At 33.8% G+C, this 17,928-nt stretch overlaps 2 protein-coding genes across 2 annotated transcripts; one reads left to right on the top strand and one right to left on the bottom strand.

The window, feature by feature from the left end:
- Positions 1-966: 966 nt before the first annotated feature.
- On the top strand, positions 967-6,060 carry LOC123713784 (abl interactor 2). Its single transcript, XM_045667672.1, has 9 exons — positions 967-1,185; positions 1,300-1,739; positions 1,890-2,078; positions 2,204-2,328; positions 2,548-2,623; positions 2,952-3,019; positions 3,113-3,235; positions 3,652-3,745; positions 4,258-6,060. The coding sequence occupies exons 2-9, from the start codon at positions 1,307-1,309 to the stop codon at positions 4,419-4,421; spliced, it is 1,272 nt and encodes a 423-aa protein (XP_045523628.1). The 5' UTR covers positions 967-1,185; positions 1,300-1,306; the 3' UTR covers positions 4,422-6,060.
- Positions 6,014-17,895, bottom strand: LOC123713696 (cell division cycle and apoptosis regulator protein 1-like). The gene is made up of 15 exons (XM_045667549.1): positions 17,078-17,895; positions 16,310-16,458; positions 15,944-16,169; positions 15,580-15,869; positions 15,035-15,260; positions 14,619-14,772; positions 13,755-14,104; positions 12,942-13,112; positions 12,223-12,477; positions 11,311-11,546; positions 10,721-10,817; positions 8,496-8,610; positions 7,999-8,234; positions 6,670-6,785; positions 6,014-6,460 (listed from the first exon to the last, which is right to left on the bottom strand). Exons 1-15 carry the CDS (start codon positions 17,735-17,737, stop codon positions 6,328-6,330), a joined length of 3,414 nt encoding a protein of 1,137 aa, XP_045523505.1. The 5' UTR covers positions 17,738-17,895; the 3' UTR covers positions 6,014-6,327.
- Positions 17,896-17,928: the final 33 nt, after the last annotated feature.

Here is a 17,928-nt window from a genome sequence, read left to right as displayed (position 1 = left end):
TTTTCCCGCAGCTGTCAGAATTTCAGGGGTACAATAGTGCGACATGGTTTCAACAAGATGGCGCCACATGATATACATTTCGCGGCAAACTCATTTCGCGTCGAGGTGACACCTTGGTAGCCGGATTTACCCCCACCAGACTTTCCTGTGGAGATACATAAAAAGTAGAGTCTACACCAATAATCCGACAACAATTTCCCAGTTGTAGGCCAACATCCGCGGAGAAATGGCCGCTATTCCGCGCGCCATGTACGAACGAGTATCAGCAATTTGAAGTCAAGATTCGAAGAGTGTTTGCAGCGCGATGGTGCACATCTAGATGATATTATTTTTTTAAAGTGAATTTCTCAAATGTTCACATTAATTTAAAAATAAATTTGTATTACTAATAAGTATAGCTTTTGATTTTTTCAAAATCAAAAATCTTCGACCCTGTACATTATACACAAACTACAAAATATTTTTACATTTAGACATTTTACAAACTCCATTGTCTGTATCGACTATAATACTCAATTCTCATTATCTTCTCTCTGTTTAAGAGCGTCATCTTTTACTTATTTACTTAAATGAGGTCTTGATATAAAATTGCAAAACATAATGGCAATACTGGCTTAAGATACAATTCTGAGTTAAAATATGTTCAAACTTATTTAAAGAGTAGAAAAGATGTGGTCAGAGGATGTCCACTTCATCACCGCGTTATATTAATCTTAAAATTATGGATCGGATAAATACATAAACTTTACATTTTTAGAAACAATCTGAACATATACTTACTTTTATAAATATAAAGACTTCCTTGTACTCTAATTATTCTATATCTTGGTATTCATAGTTAATGGCAATAATAATTTTAGAAAACAATCAAAAGATACCATAAAATATACCACAAAGGATACCATAAAATATAGAAGTAAGTGAGGGACGCTTCAGCGCATTTGTTATCAAGAGCTCTAGTAACGCTGGTCATGGTCTCTACTCTCTGCTCATAGTGATAGATAATAGATTATAAAATTTTGACATCTATTAAATAGTTAAAAATAATCACAATAATATCTTTAAAATATAATTTCGTGTGCACTGTTTTTGTTTGAGGAGAAACCGAATCCTTATTAGAGATTAGGCCGTTCTTTAGTCTTACATTGATCACAATTCATACTTGATACGACTAATATTAAACAGGTACCTATTTGTGTTTGGGCGTGTAGCAAACCAACTGTGCACTACTTAAACTCAATTTACTTGTCTTTAATAAGGATTATAATAATATACCTGTGAAATTACTTTTGACTGCAGTTTCAATATGGCTGAGCTTGCTGCATTACTACAAACAGAGATTCCTGAAGGACGAAATCACCTTACAGATAGTCATACGAATCTCGAAAGAGTGGCAGAATACTGCGAAGCAAATTATTTCCAGTCTGAAAACAAACGATTAGCACTCGAAAGTACTAAGAATTATACTACTCAGTCTTTGGCAAGTGTTGCATACCAAATCAACACTCTTGCATATAACTTTTTACAATTGTTGGAGCTACAAACCATGCAGTTGGCGGAAATGGAGGGACAAATGAACCACATTGCTCAGACTGTTGCTATACACAAGGAAAAGGTTGCTCGCAGAGAAATTGGAGTTCTTACTGCTAATAAAGTAACTAACAGGCAATATAAAATAATCGCACCAGCTAATCCTGAAAAGCCTATAAAGTATGTAAGGAAGAGTATTGATTATACAGGTAAGACCTAGGTCTTGATGAGGATGAGACTAGTCTCATCTTTATTCTGAGTGTAAGTCTATAAAAAAATTCAAGGCCATCTTAAATAAAGACCTCTAGGCATAGATTATTTTAATTAAAAGCTAACTAAGCAATATTTCATAATTACAGCTCTGGATGATATTGGTCATGGTGCTCGTTGGAACAGTAATGCCAGTGGAACCCCTCGTGGACGTAGGTCGAGCTCAGTGCCTGGGGCTGCACCTCTTCCGGCCCCAACTACAAAACCTCCCACACCTCCAGCTGCTGTGCGTTCTGCCTCAGCATCCAATACTGGCACTTTAGGACGTGGTACACTTGGTAAATTGATAAATCATATTAATATTTAAATTTAATAGGAACATTTTTATGATCTGACATCCTCCTTAACTATAATAAATAATTTGGATATTGTAGTTAGTAAGTTTAATGTATGATTATTTCAGGCAAGTCATCACGTGAGTACCGTACACCTCCTGCTGTGGCTCCCCCTCAGGTGCCATCACATTATGCACCTAACTACCCTCGACGCCCTCCTGGCTACTCCACCTTACCTGTAGCACAACCTCAGGTAATCTAAAAAAATTATCTAGTAACAGGAATAGAGAAATACAATTACAATTTACTGTACAATGTAATGTAACAAATTATATATGTTAAATAAGACTTATAAAATTTTAGAATGTTATGATCTCTGCAAATAGGGTTAATTATTGTATTGCCACTAACCTGTAATCCATATAATTGGCTTATCGAAATCACATTAAATATTCATTTTGAATTTCAATAGGTTGGTATGGTACATCCAACTCAACATCAGTCTCCTAACAACTATTCTCAACAAGATCTGCATGCAAGTATGCCACGTAAGTATAAAAAAATTCTTTGACAATATTAACCCATTATTAAGTAAACCAAAGATTAATTGAGTCTTTTTAAGTGCCATTCAAGCAAAAATATTATTAGAGAAAGATATTTTTGAACAGTTTTATTTATTGACAGCATACATAGACAATATTTAAAATGACATTGCTAAATGTTGTCATTTCCAGCCTACTATTGTACATGTGATGTCTTACAATTATAAATTGTTTATTTCACAGAAATTGTTCTTGACTAAATTAAGTATAAAGAAATATACAATAAGGACAAAGCTTATTTTATTAATTTATGAGCTTCATGAAAATATTTCAGCCCCTCCATCACCTTTGATTGGATCTGATGGAGAACACAGCCAGCATTCTATGAGCCTTCCTGGTCAGGTATGAATTAATAAATTTTATAAGAAACTAAAAAAAATAGTTAAGATTATCTAACCTTTCATTTATTTCATTATTATATAATTTCTTTAATAGCGTGCGTCTTCATCTTCGGCGGGTGGGTCGATCCGCGGTGGTTCGGTCTCTCCTCCCCTCCCGCCGCCCCCCATGGACGACGAACTGGCGCACGACGGGTTCGGAAGACAACAGCACGTGCATGTAAGTAATTATATTGGTAGCCAGAGATCACAAAAACACCTCAAAATTAATTTAATAAAATAGTAATAATTACAAGCTAGTCGAGTGTATTACCTTGATGGTATATATACATTTAACAATAATGAAATGGAATCTTACAAACTAAAATGTCCAAACCATTTTGTTTTTGGGCTTCAGGCTGTGTCAATTGCACGCGTCATTTAGGGCTGTTGCATAAGTCACAAATACACACACACACACATACAATAATAAAAGAAAAAAACATACATTAGGCACATTAATTTCATCTGCATTCCTGGATTTTAGTTTGTCTAACTATTTCCAACTATAAATATAAATTACTAGAATTTTTAGGAGTGGGATCAATAAAACAATTGCACAAATGTGCCTGTAGCTTGGTATTTAATTACTTTCAGAACAAGATGGGTCCATACAGTGGAGCAGTGCCGGCCATAGTACCAGATGAAGAAGACTTGCCCGGGTGGGTGCCCAAGAACTACATTGAGAAAGGTGAGTATTAAATGGAAGGAATAATTGTTTGTAAATAATGCCTTCGAATTTTGTAGTCGTAATATAATAACAAAAACTATAATACATGAATACATTTAGAATTGAAAACTAACAAATGCAGTTTTCTATGCTAATATTATTAGGAGGAAAGATTTGTATGTTTGTAAACTAATAATCTCATACAATTAGAATGCTAATTAATTTAAAAAAACCATGCATGCATGATACTTCATATGTGGTGAGAATCAAATGTTAATTGGTTAATGCTTGGTTAATAGTTAAATGATTTAAGTTTGGTTTGTCTGGTCCGACCTAATAAAATGTAATTAGGGTTATGGATATATACACACGATTCCTTTTAAAATATCGCTTAGTAGAGATAAGGCTGCCCATTGCACCATGTTTTTCTGTACTCTATTGTTAATATTATCATATAATTGCTGTGCTAATAGCATAAATAAATAAATCTCATATCTCTCATATTCATATTCAATTCTCATATTTATTTTCAGTTGTGGCAATATATGACTACTATGCCGACAAAGAGGATGAACTGTCATTCCAAGAGAGTTCTGTTATCTATGTTCTGAAAAAGAATGATGATGGATGGTGGGAAGGTGTTATGGATGGAGTCACTGGGCTCTTCCCTGGTAATTATGTTGAACCCTGCGTGTAATTAAAAAATGTATGTTATTATCATCCTAAATTGCTGATATCTAACTTATTTATGGCCCACAATCTGTCACAGACTATCAAAATTTGGCTTAAAAATATTACATTTATTGCATTTTGTGGAGCTAAAACATTAAAAATTTACACAGCTGTCAAAACGCTTGTTTGTACAAGACGGCATCAAGTAACAACTTAGTAGTTACAAAGTGGGGAGCAAAGGAATCCAATGAAATATTATTTAAGTATTATAAAAATGCCAACAGAGCTTTTGTAATAAACTGCAATGGTTTTGAAAAACTTTTTTGTATTGTCTCTCAATCGAATGTTTCAAGTGTTTAAAAAGCCAATATTTAAAGCTGTTGATTTAGTGGTCCCTGTGTAGGAAATGCCACGAAATCACTCATTAAAACAGCAAAATATAGAACGCGTGTAATACGAGTGAAGTCTGGTATTAGTACCATATTTCCAATTAAAGATTTTTATTATTATTCCTAAGTAATTGTATTCTTGATTAAAATTAGACAATTATAGTTTAATAATTAGAATTTATGTTGTTGGATTATGTAATACATATATAATATTCGTAATTTATCTGTATTTTGTAAGCCAAAGGAGTAACATTAATAGCATTCCATTAATTTTGATGTTTGGAATGATTTATTTTAAGGTATTAACTGATAGAGTTAAGCGATTTAGATTTAATAGTTCAAGTCATATCTTGCCGGAGCATAACACATTTACATGTTTTATATTAAGGGGTTTTCACGTTTTTCTTTGTAACCCATTATTTTTTATGTAATATATATTTTAGAATATTGATAAAAAGGTAAATTTCCGAGGTTTGTCAGATTCATTTTTTTTTAACAAGCCTGAATGTCCGTAATAATGGATAGTTTTCTATACTCTAAAATTTTGGCGCCATTTTACGATATTACGCTTCGATATTATAAAACTCGTGTTTTGTCGCATTTAAGTGTAGTATACACTCTAATGCGACATATAAAATTTACTATTTTCATTAATTATATAATTAGGGATGCCGCCGATACCGATATATTGGCGATACTTAGGCTTTGCCGATTTATCGGTATCGATATTTTAATTGCCGATACAACGATACTTTTCAGATTTCGCGCTTTAAAAAAATAATGTAAACGCGTATTCCATTCCGCTAGACACTTAGTATTTTAAATGCTATCGCGTAGTATTTTTTCGATACCAACTTAAATAAAATACAGAATTACAAAAATTTTAATCTTAACAGTTATTTATTTTATTCTTAAACTCTTAATGTTATTCAAAGTTTGTGACTGATTATATTTTATAACAAAAATTTGAAAAACTTTAACTAAACTTGATATATTTTACCATAATGTAATTTTAATTCAATAAGCGTTGGTATAGGCGATATGTCTATAAGAGTATCGGCATCGGTAAAAAGGCTTAGTGACGCATCCCTATATATAATATATTGGACAAATAGCGATGCCTTAGCTTTTTAAGTTTAAAGTTATAAATATTAAGATTTTATTTAGGTTATGTTAATTTAATACAACAATTTTCATACTCCAAGTATTGTATTTTAGGATAGACTCTTACATCTATGGTTATGAACTAATTTACAAAATAAAATTATTATTATCCATAGAACTATTATTTCATTCCATTACTATTAATAGACTACAAATAGTAGAAGTTGTCACCAAGCAGCTTAACCTCAATGTGAGGGTAAATAAATGACAAATAACTATCGTTATTTATTCAAGTTATGTTTTAAACTGTTTAAAATTAGTTACGTAGGTCCCCTGGAGTCATTTAGCCATCCCATACTTTCACACAAAAATTAAAATTCCTTTTGACTAATACTAAAAATATCCACATATCAAGAATTTATCAGAAACAGTGTCGTGTTATTCCTTATCATCTAAGTCCATATTTTCTGTACTTATAATGTCCTTGTCCTTTTTGACGTCTTTATCTTTCACCTCTTCCTTTATCTCTACTTTTACTTCTTTCTGTTTCGATTCAGATTCCTTTTCCTCTCTGAAAATGAGTTTTAAATTAGTATGACGGATAGAAAATACGCTTCAACTGACTGAAGAACACAGTCCAAATTTGGTCTAGCGGTTTAATTTTTGGATTTAAAAAGCAATTGCAAAAACCGTCAGTATTTTTTCAGTCGATCAAAAATTAGTATTTCTATAGTTACTAAAATTGAATAAGTTTGTTTTTTGAATAATTGGCCTACTTACTTGGCCGGTCCGTTGACGACTTCAACGACGTCATCATCTTCGTACTTTATGTTGACCACTGCGTCTGCTTTGCTCTTTATGCTCTTTAGCGCCGCGTGGAAGATCTTGGAACTAGCCTGATATTTAAAAAAAAATTCAAATCAAGTCACAGTGTACATAACTATGTCAATATTAAAGCAAGATCTAAGATTACATTTACCACCAGTTCCCAAATAACTGGCAAGAAACTCTCCGCCACTTTTTTTGGTGTAATAGGAAATTGTTACGAACGGCGCTACAACTCTTGAGTTTGGCCTAATATTTATGTTTAAAGAACTTTATTTCTCATTTTAAAATTATATTTTATTTACATGAGAAACTTAATATTATTATTTATATATTTTTTATATAAAATAGGGGGCAAACGGGCAGGAGGCTCACCTGATGTTAAGTGATACCGGCGCCCATGGACACTCTCAATGCCAGAGGGTTTGCGAGTGCGTTGCCGACCTTTTAAGAATTTGTACGACCTTTTCTTGAAGGACCCTAAGTCGAATTGGTTCGGAAATACTTCAGTGGGCAGCTGGTTCCACATAGCGGTGGTGCGCGGCAAAAATTACTTGAAGAAATTTATGTATATAGGAGCGAGATACACGTCCACTACATTCACTTTGACATGCATTTTTAATGCCCCCTTGAATCTGTCAAACACGCCAATATTGCGAATTTTAGATGGCAACTGATTAAACAGTTGCACACCCTCACACCCAATCGACCTCTTCAAATAATTTGTGCGCGACTTCGACAACATAAGCAAACTCGCTCGACGAGTGTTTGTGTCCTTGATATTTTTAAATGATAAGCCACTATGGAGAGAGCCATTTAATTTTTTTTGTAACAAGTGCTATAAACATACAGTTGTTTAATAGTCATAATTTTGGTTTCTTGTTAAATTGTATTATGTTTCTGATTCGTGATCATTTCGTTCTTTTTAAATAGACACCCTGATATAAATCCTTGACACAGGCCGTCGATGTTTGGGTCTAAAGACGGTTACTGTACCAAGTTTGCTTACTTAAAGGCGAGCCTTAATCACACATGGAAAAGAGAGTCAGCATAGATACCCATACGAGATCTTGACCGCAAGGGTCCTACTATTGATTTTTCGTAAATCACCTATGCTATTATTATTTTAAGATTTTATTATAAAAAAGTACTAAATGGTACCGTATTAGTAAGTATAGTTATCATTATTTTCACGGCATCTAAGGTCGAATTAATTTGTCGAATAAATTAAATTACCACATCGATATTTGATGTGGTAATTAAGACATTTAAAAAAAATCTAACCATAAGTGACGTGATTCTAGCCCTTGCAGCGGCGAGGTCAGCGTTTAGATCGCTAAGTTGGCTCTTAGCACCCCGCTCCGCCTGTTGCGTTGAAGCCGCAGTCGCCCTAGCTGCCTTTAATGCTGCCTGCGCTTGTTCCAGCGCTGTTTGCAAGCGAGCGCGCTCAGCTTGCCATTTAGCGGCCGAGTTTACTAACGCACCCACGTCCACTATTCGAGATTTGTATGAGACTAAACCTGGTGAAATAAACTTTGTATTAATGTAACATAGAGTAATTAGGCTCTTTAAAATAAATCCAAGAAATTTGTTAGTCTTGAAAATAGTAAATGTGTTTAAGATATTATATATATTAATCGATTTATATACTTTGAAGATATTATATATATTAATTGATTTATATACTTTGATTATTTATTTATTTTAGATATTTCTAGCGTACATCGAAAGAAGAATACAATATATATTTAAATAATTTTGATATCTAAAGCAATACCAACCTGTATCACTAACGTCCTTTGTCTCTGCGGTAGAAGGTTGTAAAGTGGAGTCCTGTGCGAAAACCGGTAATAAATTACGATTACCGGACGCTATTACCGATTCCAAATCGGCAACCTGTAAAATACATCATAAATTCAGGACATAATTTTTCCGCAGACAGACATATTATGCCTTTAACAAAAATATGTATGTTATTAATTGAATTTTATTCAGTTGTAAGAAATTTTGTCACGTGACCAATTCAACTATATAGTAGTAATTCTTATATTACAATATAAATAAGGAGGTAGATCATACGTTCAAATTCCGGTTGTTCACATATAAATATATGTCTTTGTATGCAAACACGCTGGTTCGTTCATTCGTTCGTGACTTGGCTTACGCTAAAAAATATCAACTGTTCCTGATACACAACTAATCAAAGTTAAAGTCAAAAATCATTTATTCATATAGGTAGCAAGAATGTACACTTATGAACGTCAAAAAAACTAATATATATTAAATGCTTCTCATTTTACATTTACTGCCAGTTCTCAAATCAAGGTCGTGCGGAAGAGAAGAACTGGCAATAAACTCTCAGCCGCTCTTTTTAATCGCCAAGGTTTTTTGTTCTACACAACGTTTGTAAGGAGCTGCAACCATTACCATGTTCCACATGACATATATTTGTCATAGATTGTCAAAGATCGTCTATCAGCAGGAGGCATGGTGAAATAGAAGCACGCACTGACATTCTCGTGGGAACAACATGCAAATACATCGTCGAAATAACTAACATCACCGCATACACGAATTCAAGTACGACCAGTCACCACGAGTAGCACCCGTTCACAAGTATCACGCATGGCCATCAGACCCCTCGCCATAATATCCATAAAACCAAGACCAATGCGTTTTCATACCATAGAAATTGAGCGTTTGCGCATATTTTACGTATGACTGCATCGAAGTCTCAAAATCATAATGAATTTTTGAGTTTATTTCAGTCAAAAATTTCTAACAAGGGAATGCACAAACAAGAAAGTTTATTTATTTCAAATTACAGAACTATCTTCAAAGTTAAATAGCTAAGCGATAGTTGTCTTTAAACAATTTAATGCAAGTAAAATATATATTAACTTAAATAAGAATATTTATATCATATAACAGAGAGCAGTCTTTTGTAAATTCACGCTAATTTTATTTTTATTGCTTAATCATTTAAAATAAACTAAAAGTACAAAAACGTTAGTTAATAAAGTAATAATAATAAAAATAAAGAGTTAATAAATACAATCAATACACATACGAATCGACTACCGTATTTATACCATACAATCTTTCTTAAATTGGAGCCAAGCAATCCCATGCTAGATTGTCAAAAAAACACCTTTAAATTTTTGAGTGTTATTTTGACGTTTGAGGGTAAACAAAAAATATGTTGATTATTTCGAAATCAGTATTAAGAACGTGTTTGTTAAGGCTACGCATTCGTTCTGCCATTATATTTAAAAAATATATATTTTATTAAAAATAATATAAATCTTCAATGGCATTATTTAAACTCTATAAGTGATAGATTTTTTTTTCGGTATACGAATGACTCAAGATAAACGTCTGTTTTTTTACAAATTAGGGCGCCTACGACGCCCATAAACGACAGCCATTGTAACCTAAGGACACCCATTTTAGTGGATGTTTGCCGTCCTTTATGTCATACAGTTTCAAGGTAATATTTTCCATGTGTGTTATGGCTGGTTTACATTTGCTATAAATTCCGTGCTAATTAGCATGGTTTTTTTAGCATGCTAAACTAAAAGGGTGCTAATTAAGATGCCGATATACATTTGCTATGCTATTTTCATCACAAGTTGACTCAAAAGCGACGAAAGCACTCGCATCACAAGTAGAAAATATGGAATCTCTAATTATTTTGCAAGCGGTGGAAATTTTTCGACAACTTTACCTTCTTAAGTTCTGTACTGTAAGAAGATCGAATATTCTTCATTTTTAGTTTCACATAATTTATATTTATGTTTAAAGTTTAACCGCACTTTTTTAAAACCACAGATAACGATAAAAAATCTCACGGTAATTTTTAGCGTGCTTTATATGCGTGTTTTTTAGATTTCTTGGAAAAAGAATGCTAAAAACGTATTAAAAAGTAGCAAATGTAAATCAGCCTTTACTGTGCCTTGTGAATAAATGAACTAATAACTTAAATAGCAAGTAAATAAATACTTACATGAGGTGGTTCTTCAGTAGACACAGCGGAATCCAATGATAGATCTTGAATACTGTCCGCTCCACTCCCCAAGTCTTTAAGTGTTTGAATCAGGGGTCTGGAAATTAGCAAAAGCAATCTCTATAATTGAATAGTTATGCTAGAACTGGGACTTGATAATGAAGAACCGTAATCACGTTACTACGAAGGAACCTAATTTTTAGGTAGTTCAAGAAATCCCAGTGGCCCTACAACCTACGGCCTTCAGATTTCAAAATGTTTCGTCATTGCTTTTAATAGATAAATTATCAGTCTTCTGTGCTTCACGCCGTCGACTTGTTGCTAATTAAGCATCCGTGTAAGAGATATTTTTATATGCTTTTTTTTATATTCGATGCCTACTTTTAACTATCTGCCTAGAAGATATCCCTCGAAAGCGAAAAGGCCGCCAGTTGCCCTCCTTTTTATTAAATTTTACTGTTTTTCTTTAATAATGATATTAATCGTTTATTTGCCATCGGCATAAGTAGGCAAGCAAATGTCATATAATTTTTTTTTACTTATTTAATTTCAACAAAGTATAAATTAATAGCTGTACTTTTGCCACTTACTTGTAACTAAAATTATCCCGAACGCAAACTTTTTCCAATACAGCTCGTATCTGAGACCTGGAGAGCTGAAGACCTAGACTGATGAAAAGGCTCTGCAGATCTTTTCTCGAGACAGTTCCACCTCTGGCTGTGTCAAAGTAGACCAGGGATAATAGAAGGTAAGGGTCTGCTGGCAAGTCAACTCCACGACTGCGTCTACGCGGCGATTTGCTACGCTCGTCGTCGCTATGCGAGTCCTGAAACAAAAACATAATTAAAAAATATATATATATATATACTAGCTGACCCGGCAAACGTCGTTTTGACATGTATATTATTTACAGGAAACATTTTTTTAGTTTAATATAAATAACCTATCTACTATAATAAAAAATAGGGGTTGATCGTAGAGGGTTGACAAATAAGAGTTGTATGTATGTTTGCATGCTGTATCATAAAAAAATAAACAATAAATAAACAATTTTTTTTTCTAAAAAATAAAAAATAGGGGTGGACACTCCTTATCACTTTGGGGTTAGAAATATAGATAGTAGCCGATTTTCAGGCTTACTGAATATGCATAAAAGATTTCATTAGAATCGGTCGAGCCGTTTCGGAGGAGTATGGGAACGAACATTGTGACATAAGATATATATTTATATATCTAAAAGTAGGAAAAAAATATTATGATCTGGTAAAAGCGCAGATCAATTATTAAAAAATTTAAAAATGTATGTGTGTGTGTGTTATATGTAAGTCCAGTTATCTAAAATAAAGTTATTGTCATAAAAATTTTAAATGCAATTTTTTTATAGCAATTTTAATCGAATCTTTTCAAAGTAATATAACGGTAACTCTGAAAAAATAATTGCAGAAAGTCAAGATCAAAGAGAAAAACACGTTTTTGGAATATGGTCTAAGAAAGTTAGTTACCCTTCGATCACGCCGGCGAGCATCACGTTTGTCGTCCTTTTTATCTTTATCCTCTTTATCCTTGTCTTCTTTCTTTTTATCTTCGTCTTCTTTCTTGACATCTTCCTTTTCATCTTTCTTTTCTTCTTTCTTGTCGTCTTTTTTCTCGTCTTTAATTTCTTCCGCTTTCTCGGGCAGAGTATAAAGTGTCTTGTAGATGTAGAACCCAAAGTCACGCATCAACATTTCATTGAAGAGTTCTGCGAACACGAACAGCTGAAACGATTCATTATTAAGATTACAAGTGTAGAAATAACGAGCAGTGTTGGCATAGTGGCTCGAGCGCATCCCAGAGGCCGTACGTACCAAACCCCGGCCATCATAAGACTATACTATCTATGTGCGCATTTAACACTCGCTTGTACGGTGAAGGAAAACATCGTAAGGAAATCGGCATGAATTAGATCCAAGAGTCGCCGGCGTGTCAGGCTCAGAACTGATCACGTAGGTATCTATTATGTAAAAAAATATAACAAACCAGATACAGAACGCTGAGACCTGATCAAAGGTTTTTTTTTATTTTATTTACAAAGAAATTATAAAAATAAATAGATATTTATAAAAAATCCAAAAATACATTAATATTGAATAACATTATTTCTATATCTTACAGATAGGCTCCCTTATTATATTTTAAATACAAAAAATATTGTATAATAATCATTATAATCGATTCTTACCTCAAAGCTATGTTCCTTATTATCTGTGACGCGGTAATCCAAAAGTAGAGATAGTGTGGCAACACTGCAACCAAACTTGCCACCTTTTGCCGTCGCAGACGGATGGACAATAATATGAGGTGTGGTTGGGAGCTCATAGCGGGATTTTATCATTTGCTTTTCTTTTTCTAGCTAAAAGGATAATTAGGTTATTTATTTAGAACGCCAACACCAATTAAGAGGTTTACAGACTAAATAATAAATACAGAGAGAATGCGTGTAGGATGTTGGTGTGTATTTGTTTGTGTAACAGAACATGCAAAATCGGTCAGATTTCGTTAGTCTGGTATTCTACGGACTATTTCAAAAGAGTTGCGAGGGGAATCAAATATCACTAGTGTTGAAAAAATGTGTATAGTGTAGTTAATCGATTAATTAAATTAATGTTCAGTATAATTATGAAATGTACGCAGAACAGGGTTTCTAGTCCTTGTGTTAAATACTCCTCCTCCTCCTAGTATTGAAGGTTATATAGCCCAGCAATTGAGGACAATCGAATTTATTATTAAGTACATCAGCCAGAAGTTAACACCTTTCATTTAAGATATTGATATGGAAGAAGGAACACGATTCCCGATAATCATTAACATTTAAAAAACAAACTAAAGCCATTTTTCATAATTATAATTAACACAAAAAAGATTTAAAGTAACGACACAAACTCAATGAAATGAATTTAATAAATGAACCCACTTTAATAAAAATTAAAGGAATAGTAACTATGGAAACGATTATTGATATAGATGTAAAAAGTGATTGTTAAATGGAACTAACCTTTTTCTTATCTTCTTCAATTTCCTTCTCTGTTTTCGGCTTTTCTTTTTTCACTTTGTCATCTTTTTTTTCCTTATCATCTTTTACGTCTTTTGTATCTTTATCGTCTTTCCTCTCCTCTTCCTTTTTGTCTGGTTTATCTGTTCTCTCCTCTTTCTTTTCTTCAGCTTCAATTTCTTTGACTTCCTCATCCTTAGTGGCTTCCGGTTTGGTTTCTTTTACATCCTTGTCTGAAGTTTTTTCTTGTTCATCATCATCTTCTACTTCCATTATCTCTTCTCCTTTTGTGTCCTTATCTTGTTCTCCTTTAAATAGTTTTGAAAGACGCGAAATGAGTTGAGATCGTATGCCTAAAAATTGATAAGATATTTAAATCTCTTAGAGCAGAAGCAGTGCTTAGGGTCCCAGTTTTTTTAAGTCCAGACCAAAATAATATGCTTTGCGATGTCAAACCAGAAGATTAATGTACACATATAAATTACAAATGACTCAGTAATTATAAGAGGAACTTTGTAATATTTAGATATATCTCATTAATCTCAAAATATGATTTAATTTATATGCAAGTATAATAAAAATAAAATCCCAACATCAGCTTATGTTGTTTTATGGAACATATGTATAATATACAGATGTCCAATACACAAGGAGTACAGTGAATCTCAGATAAATCAAACTTTTTAAGCATCAACTCTGCCTTATTGACAATATATTAAAGAATATAGAGTAAGCTTTTACAACTATTGCTAGTGTGGTGGACTGCTTACTTGATTGACAATAAACATTTACCGCTCTACACTACAACCAATTCTCTAGTATTTTTTTAGTTGTTTATGCATTTATCTATTATATGGAAGGGCTCACCTTTACAGCTAACACCACGCGCTCTTAACTCATGTCTCAAAGCGTCCACTTTAATGGTCCTTAGATCAATTTTTGAATAGTGAGTTGGTTCAAGTTTAGCCTCATCGTCATCATTCTCATCAATAGTTATCGTGCTATCCAGATCTTGGTTTTCCTAAAAAACACAAATCTTTCAGTACCCAGCGGAGTATACAAATTTCGATGTCGTCGTTTTTACTTTTATACTTCAAAACATTAAACTTTAAAAGCAAGTAATTCAGTACACCTAGCTACTTCTATACGGGAACCTGTCCTTCGCAAAGGTCTCCACCTATCGGAGAGTTGCAGATAGGACGCCATTGCGCGATCGCAAAGGCTGCCGAAGTCCTTAAAGCGCACGCAGCCGGAAGCAAAACTAAACAAAACTGGGAACAAACAATTTGTGATCTCTCCGGGATGTCCTCTGCCGTAGTAGACTGGATGGCGTCGGGGCACAGAGCCCTGAGGGCTGCGTCTTCCGTGGCCTTATAGCGCTCCCCGAGGCCGGCCCACTCGGCCCCCGCCAACTGCACGGCCCACACGTCGGGCAGGAACAACACCACACACTCAAGCCGCGATTTTCCACCGCTCTCGCGCCAGTAGTAAAACTCCACCATTCGGTACCTGTACGGTTAATTATGTTAATAAATACTCACTGCTAGACCGCTCCCGGCAGACACACATCCTCTACGCGAAAATAATCAGCGCTATTAGCCTCTGCTTCCCAAAGGTTGCTACGGAATCGCCCCCATACTATCACATATTGAATGTGTGCTGTACAATGTTTGACTTTTCAATTAATATCGAAAGTTTCTTTTTGTTCGAAAATGATCTAAGAACATTTAGCACAGCCCTTACATTATTATCTTGAAACTTTTGATATTAATATGAGAATAAACATCTGCAAAATAGCTGCGAATGTCCAAAATCAACAAAAACTTACCATTGGGTGCATTCAGATAGATCAATGCCAGTAAGTGCTTTACATGTTCGAATTGCAGTTTTGACTAATACTCCAGGATCTGATTCAGGCTTTTCTCCATCCAGAGATGGACTCCAAGGTCCACCTATAGCAAAATTTTCAGTACCCTTGCCTTTTTGACCCACAAGAAACTTAATCAATCTAGTAGGATGTAATGGTGATTTACTACTGCGTTTGTCTTTTTCGTCTACTTTGGTGAGCCCACATTTCTGATAGAGTGACTCCAATGTTGGCATACTAATAAGCATTACCTAAAATTAAAAGTTAATATTATAAGCATAATTACAAACTATAAATAATTGTTTAAATATATTAATTAATTTACCTTTGCTGAAAACCGATAATCTGCATCTGGTGGTTCAAGAACTGCATCATTTGGGTGAGGTGTTGAGACTGTCTTGTCCAGAATATGGTATTGACAGGAACTATTAAGAGAAAATGGTGATTGTGGAGGGAAAGTTTCTCCCCATTTTACGTGTGCATTGAAAAAGTCAGAAGGTATGTACAGATTACTGTATCTTTGACTTATTGCAGGAACATCCATTTTTTGTCTGAAATAATAATTTTTTAAGTTCATATTTTTTTTAATATTTGCTATGAATATAGATATAAGATATATAAGACCTATTAAGTTATTCTCAAGCATATATTTAATAAATCTGACATTAGAATTTTTTAAAGTAGTTCTTACATATCAAGGGGCATCTTTGGTACTCTGACCATATACTTGACCGGAGATGGCTGGTGTACAATGGGACGTTTCCGAGGGGGTGAATCACGACGATTGCGACTATCGCGCCGATCACGCGAGCGTGAACGGCTTCTTGAGCGGGAGCGTTTCTGTAATAATACAACTTATTATTAAAAAAATTAAGTGAAGAAGCGGGTATAGTTTTGTAAGCCTTCTTTCAATTGCAATAACAGGCAAATAAACAGATTTTTTAGCTTCGTGTGAACAATTAAATAGATAATGATCAAAACTCTAGTTTATAATTATCATATGACAGGACATCATATTGAAAAATAATGTTTTCCTCACCACCCAAACAAATACATACTGTACATAAAATACTTTTTGTAAAGAAAATAATTTACATGTAGCTTTTAATTGTACCATCTCAATCACATTAAGAATCAAAAGGATAGGTAATAATACATGTAACAATATGTACAATAAAAAATATGTATAATTTGTATAAATACATATTTTTTTGACAATGAGAAGTTACAAAAATGGTTTATAATAAAGCATGACTATTCCAAAATACTCAAAAAATATAAACTCAGTATCGGCTAAATCTCAATCAATAAAAGAAAAAGATAGAAGAATAGAATATATATGAAGCTGAGATCCTGGTAGTTTTATACTTACATAAAACAGAATTGAAGTGAAAATAAAGGAGAGCAAAATTGATATATAGTAAATAAACTGTAAACAAAAATATAAAATTAAACCTACCCTATCATCCCTCCTTGAGGAGCGATCATCTCGACGATCGTCATTTCTCCGAATCATCATAGGTTTCTTATTTGGTGGTGGTACAGCAGCATAATTATTAGGTTTTGAATTTCCCCCCTTCTGATTTGGATTGTTTTTGGGTAGAACTTGCACCCTAGTCGCATTCCATTTAAATGGCATATTAGGATTGTATGTTGCTTCAACAAGAACTCTATCGTTTACTTTAGGAATAACGCCTTTAGCACATACAGAGATTTGGTAGAAAACGTCATGATCAACAAAACCAAAATCATTATGTGTCTTTGTGACAGTGCCGGTAAAAACCCGCTGTTCATTTCCTTGAGGTGCTTGATTTGCAGTATTTTGGTACATATTTGGATTCATAGCACGCGGTGTAGGATACGCTACAACATTTCCTGGGTACATCTGTCCTTGCGCCATCTGATTAAGAGGCATTTGTCCACCCATCGACATAGCCATACCGCTTTGTGTTTGCATCATACCTGGATTAAAAACGGCTGCAGTTTGCTGAAAAGGCATTATACTTTGTTGTGACATCATGGCATTTGGATCCATTATTTGTGGATTAATGCCGGTTATATTTGAGTTTACATTCGAGCGAGCCCACGGCGGGTTTTTCGCTCCACTTCCAGTTTGCATAATTGGACACTGTTTTAAAATATTAACGTAAACTACTTATACACCAGGATGATAAATTACAGCATTAAGGGAAAAATATTGAAAAAGGTGCCAGAACCCCAAACATTGAGTAATCAATAAAATAAAAATAATGTATTTCAAAGACCAAATCTGCAATCACAGAGCACACATCAGAGACTAGAGATTCTTAA

Source organism: Pieris brassicae, chromosome 1 (genome assembly GCF_905147105.1).
Source record: "Pieris brassicae chromosome 1, ilPieBrab1.1, whole genome shotgun sequence".
Classification (NCBI taxonomy): domain Eukaryota; kingdom Metazoa; phylum Arthropoda; class Insecta; order Lepidoptera; family Pieridae; genus Pieris; species Pieris brassicae.
Note: the sequence above shows the minus strand (reverse complement) of the source record. Positions and strands in the feature narration are given on the sequence as shown.

Bases quoted from the DNA above. Each gene is read 5' to 3' on its own strand.
- LOC123713784 (XM_045667672.1), top strand. From the start codon at position 1,307: ATGGCTGAGCTTGCTGCATTACTACAAACAGAGATTCCTGAAGGACGA. The intron at 2,079-2,203 runs GTAAATTGATAA...TGATTATTTCAG, and splicing joins TTTAGGACGTGGTACACTTG to GCAAGTCATCACGTGAGTAC. The intron at 3,746-4,257 runs GTGAGTATTAAA...ATTTATTTTCAG, and splicing joins CAAGAACTACATTGAGAAAG to TTGTGGCAATATATGACTAC.
- LOC123713696 (XM_045667549.1), bottom strand. From the start codon at position 17,737: ATGCAAACTGGAAGTGGAGCGAAAAACCCGCCGTGGGCTCGCTCGAAT. The intron at 16,459-17,077 runs GTAGGTTTAATT...GTATTATTACAG, and splicing joins CCTCAAGGAGGGATGATAGG to AAACGCTCCCGCTCAAGAAG. The intron at 12,478-12,941 runs GTAAGAATCGAT...GAATCGTTTCAG, and splicing joins ATAAGGAACATAGCTTTGAG to CTGTTCGTGTTCGCAGAACT.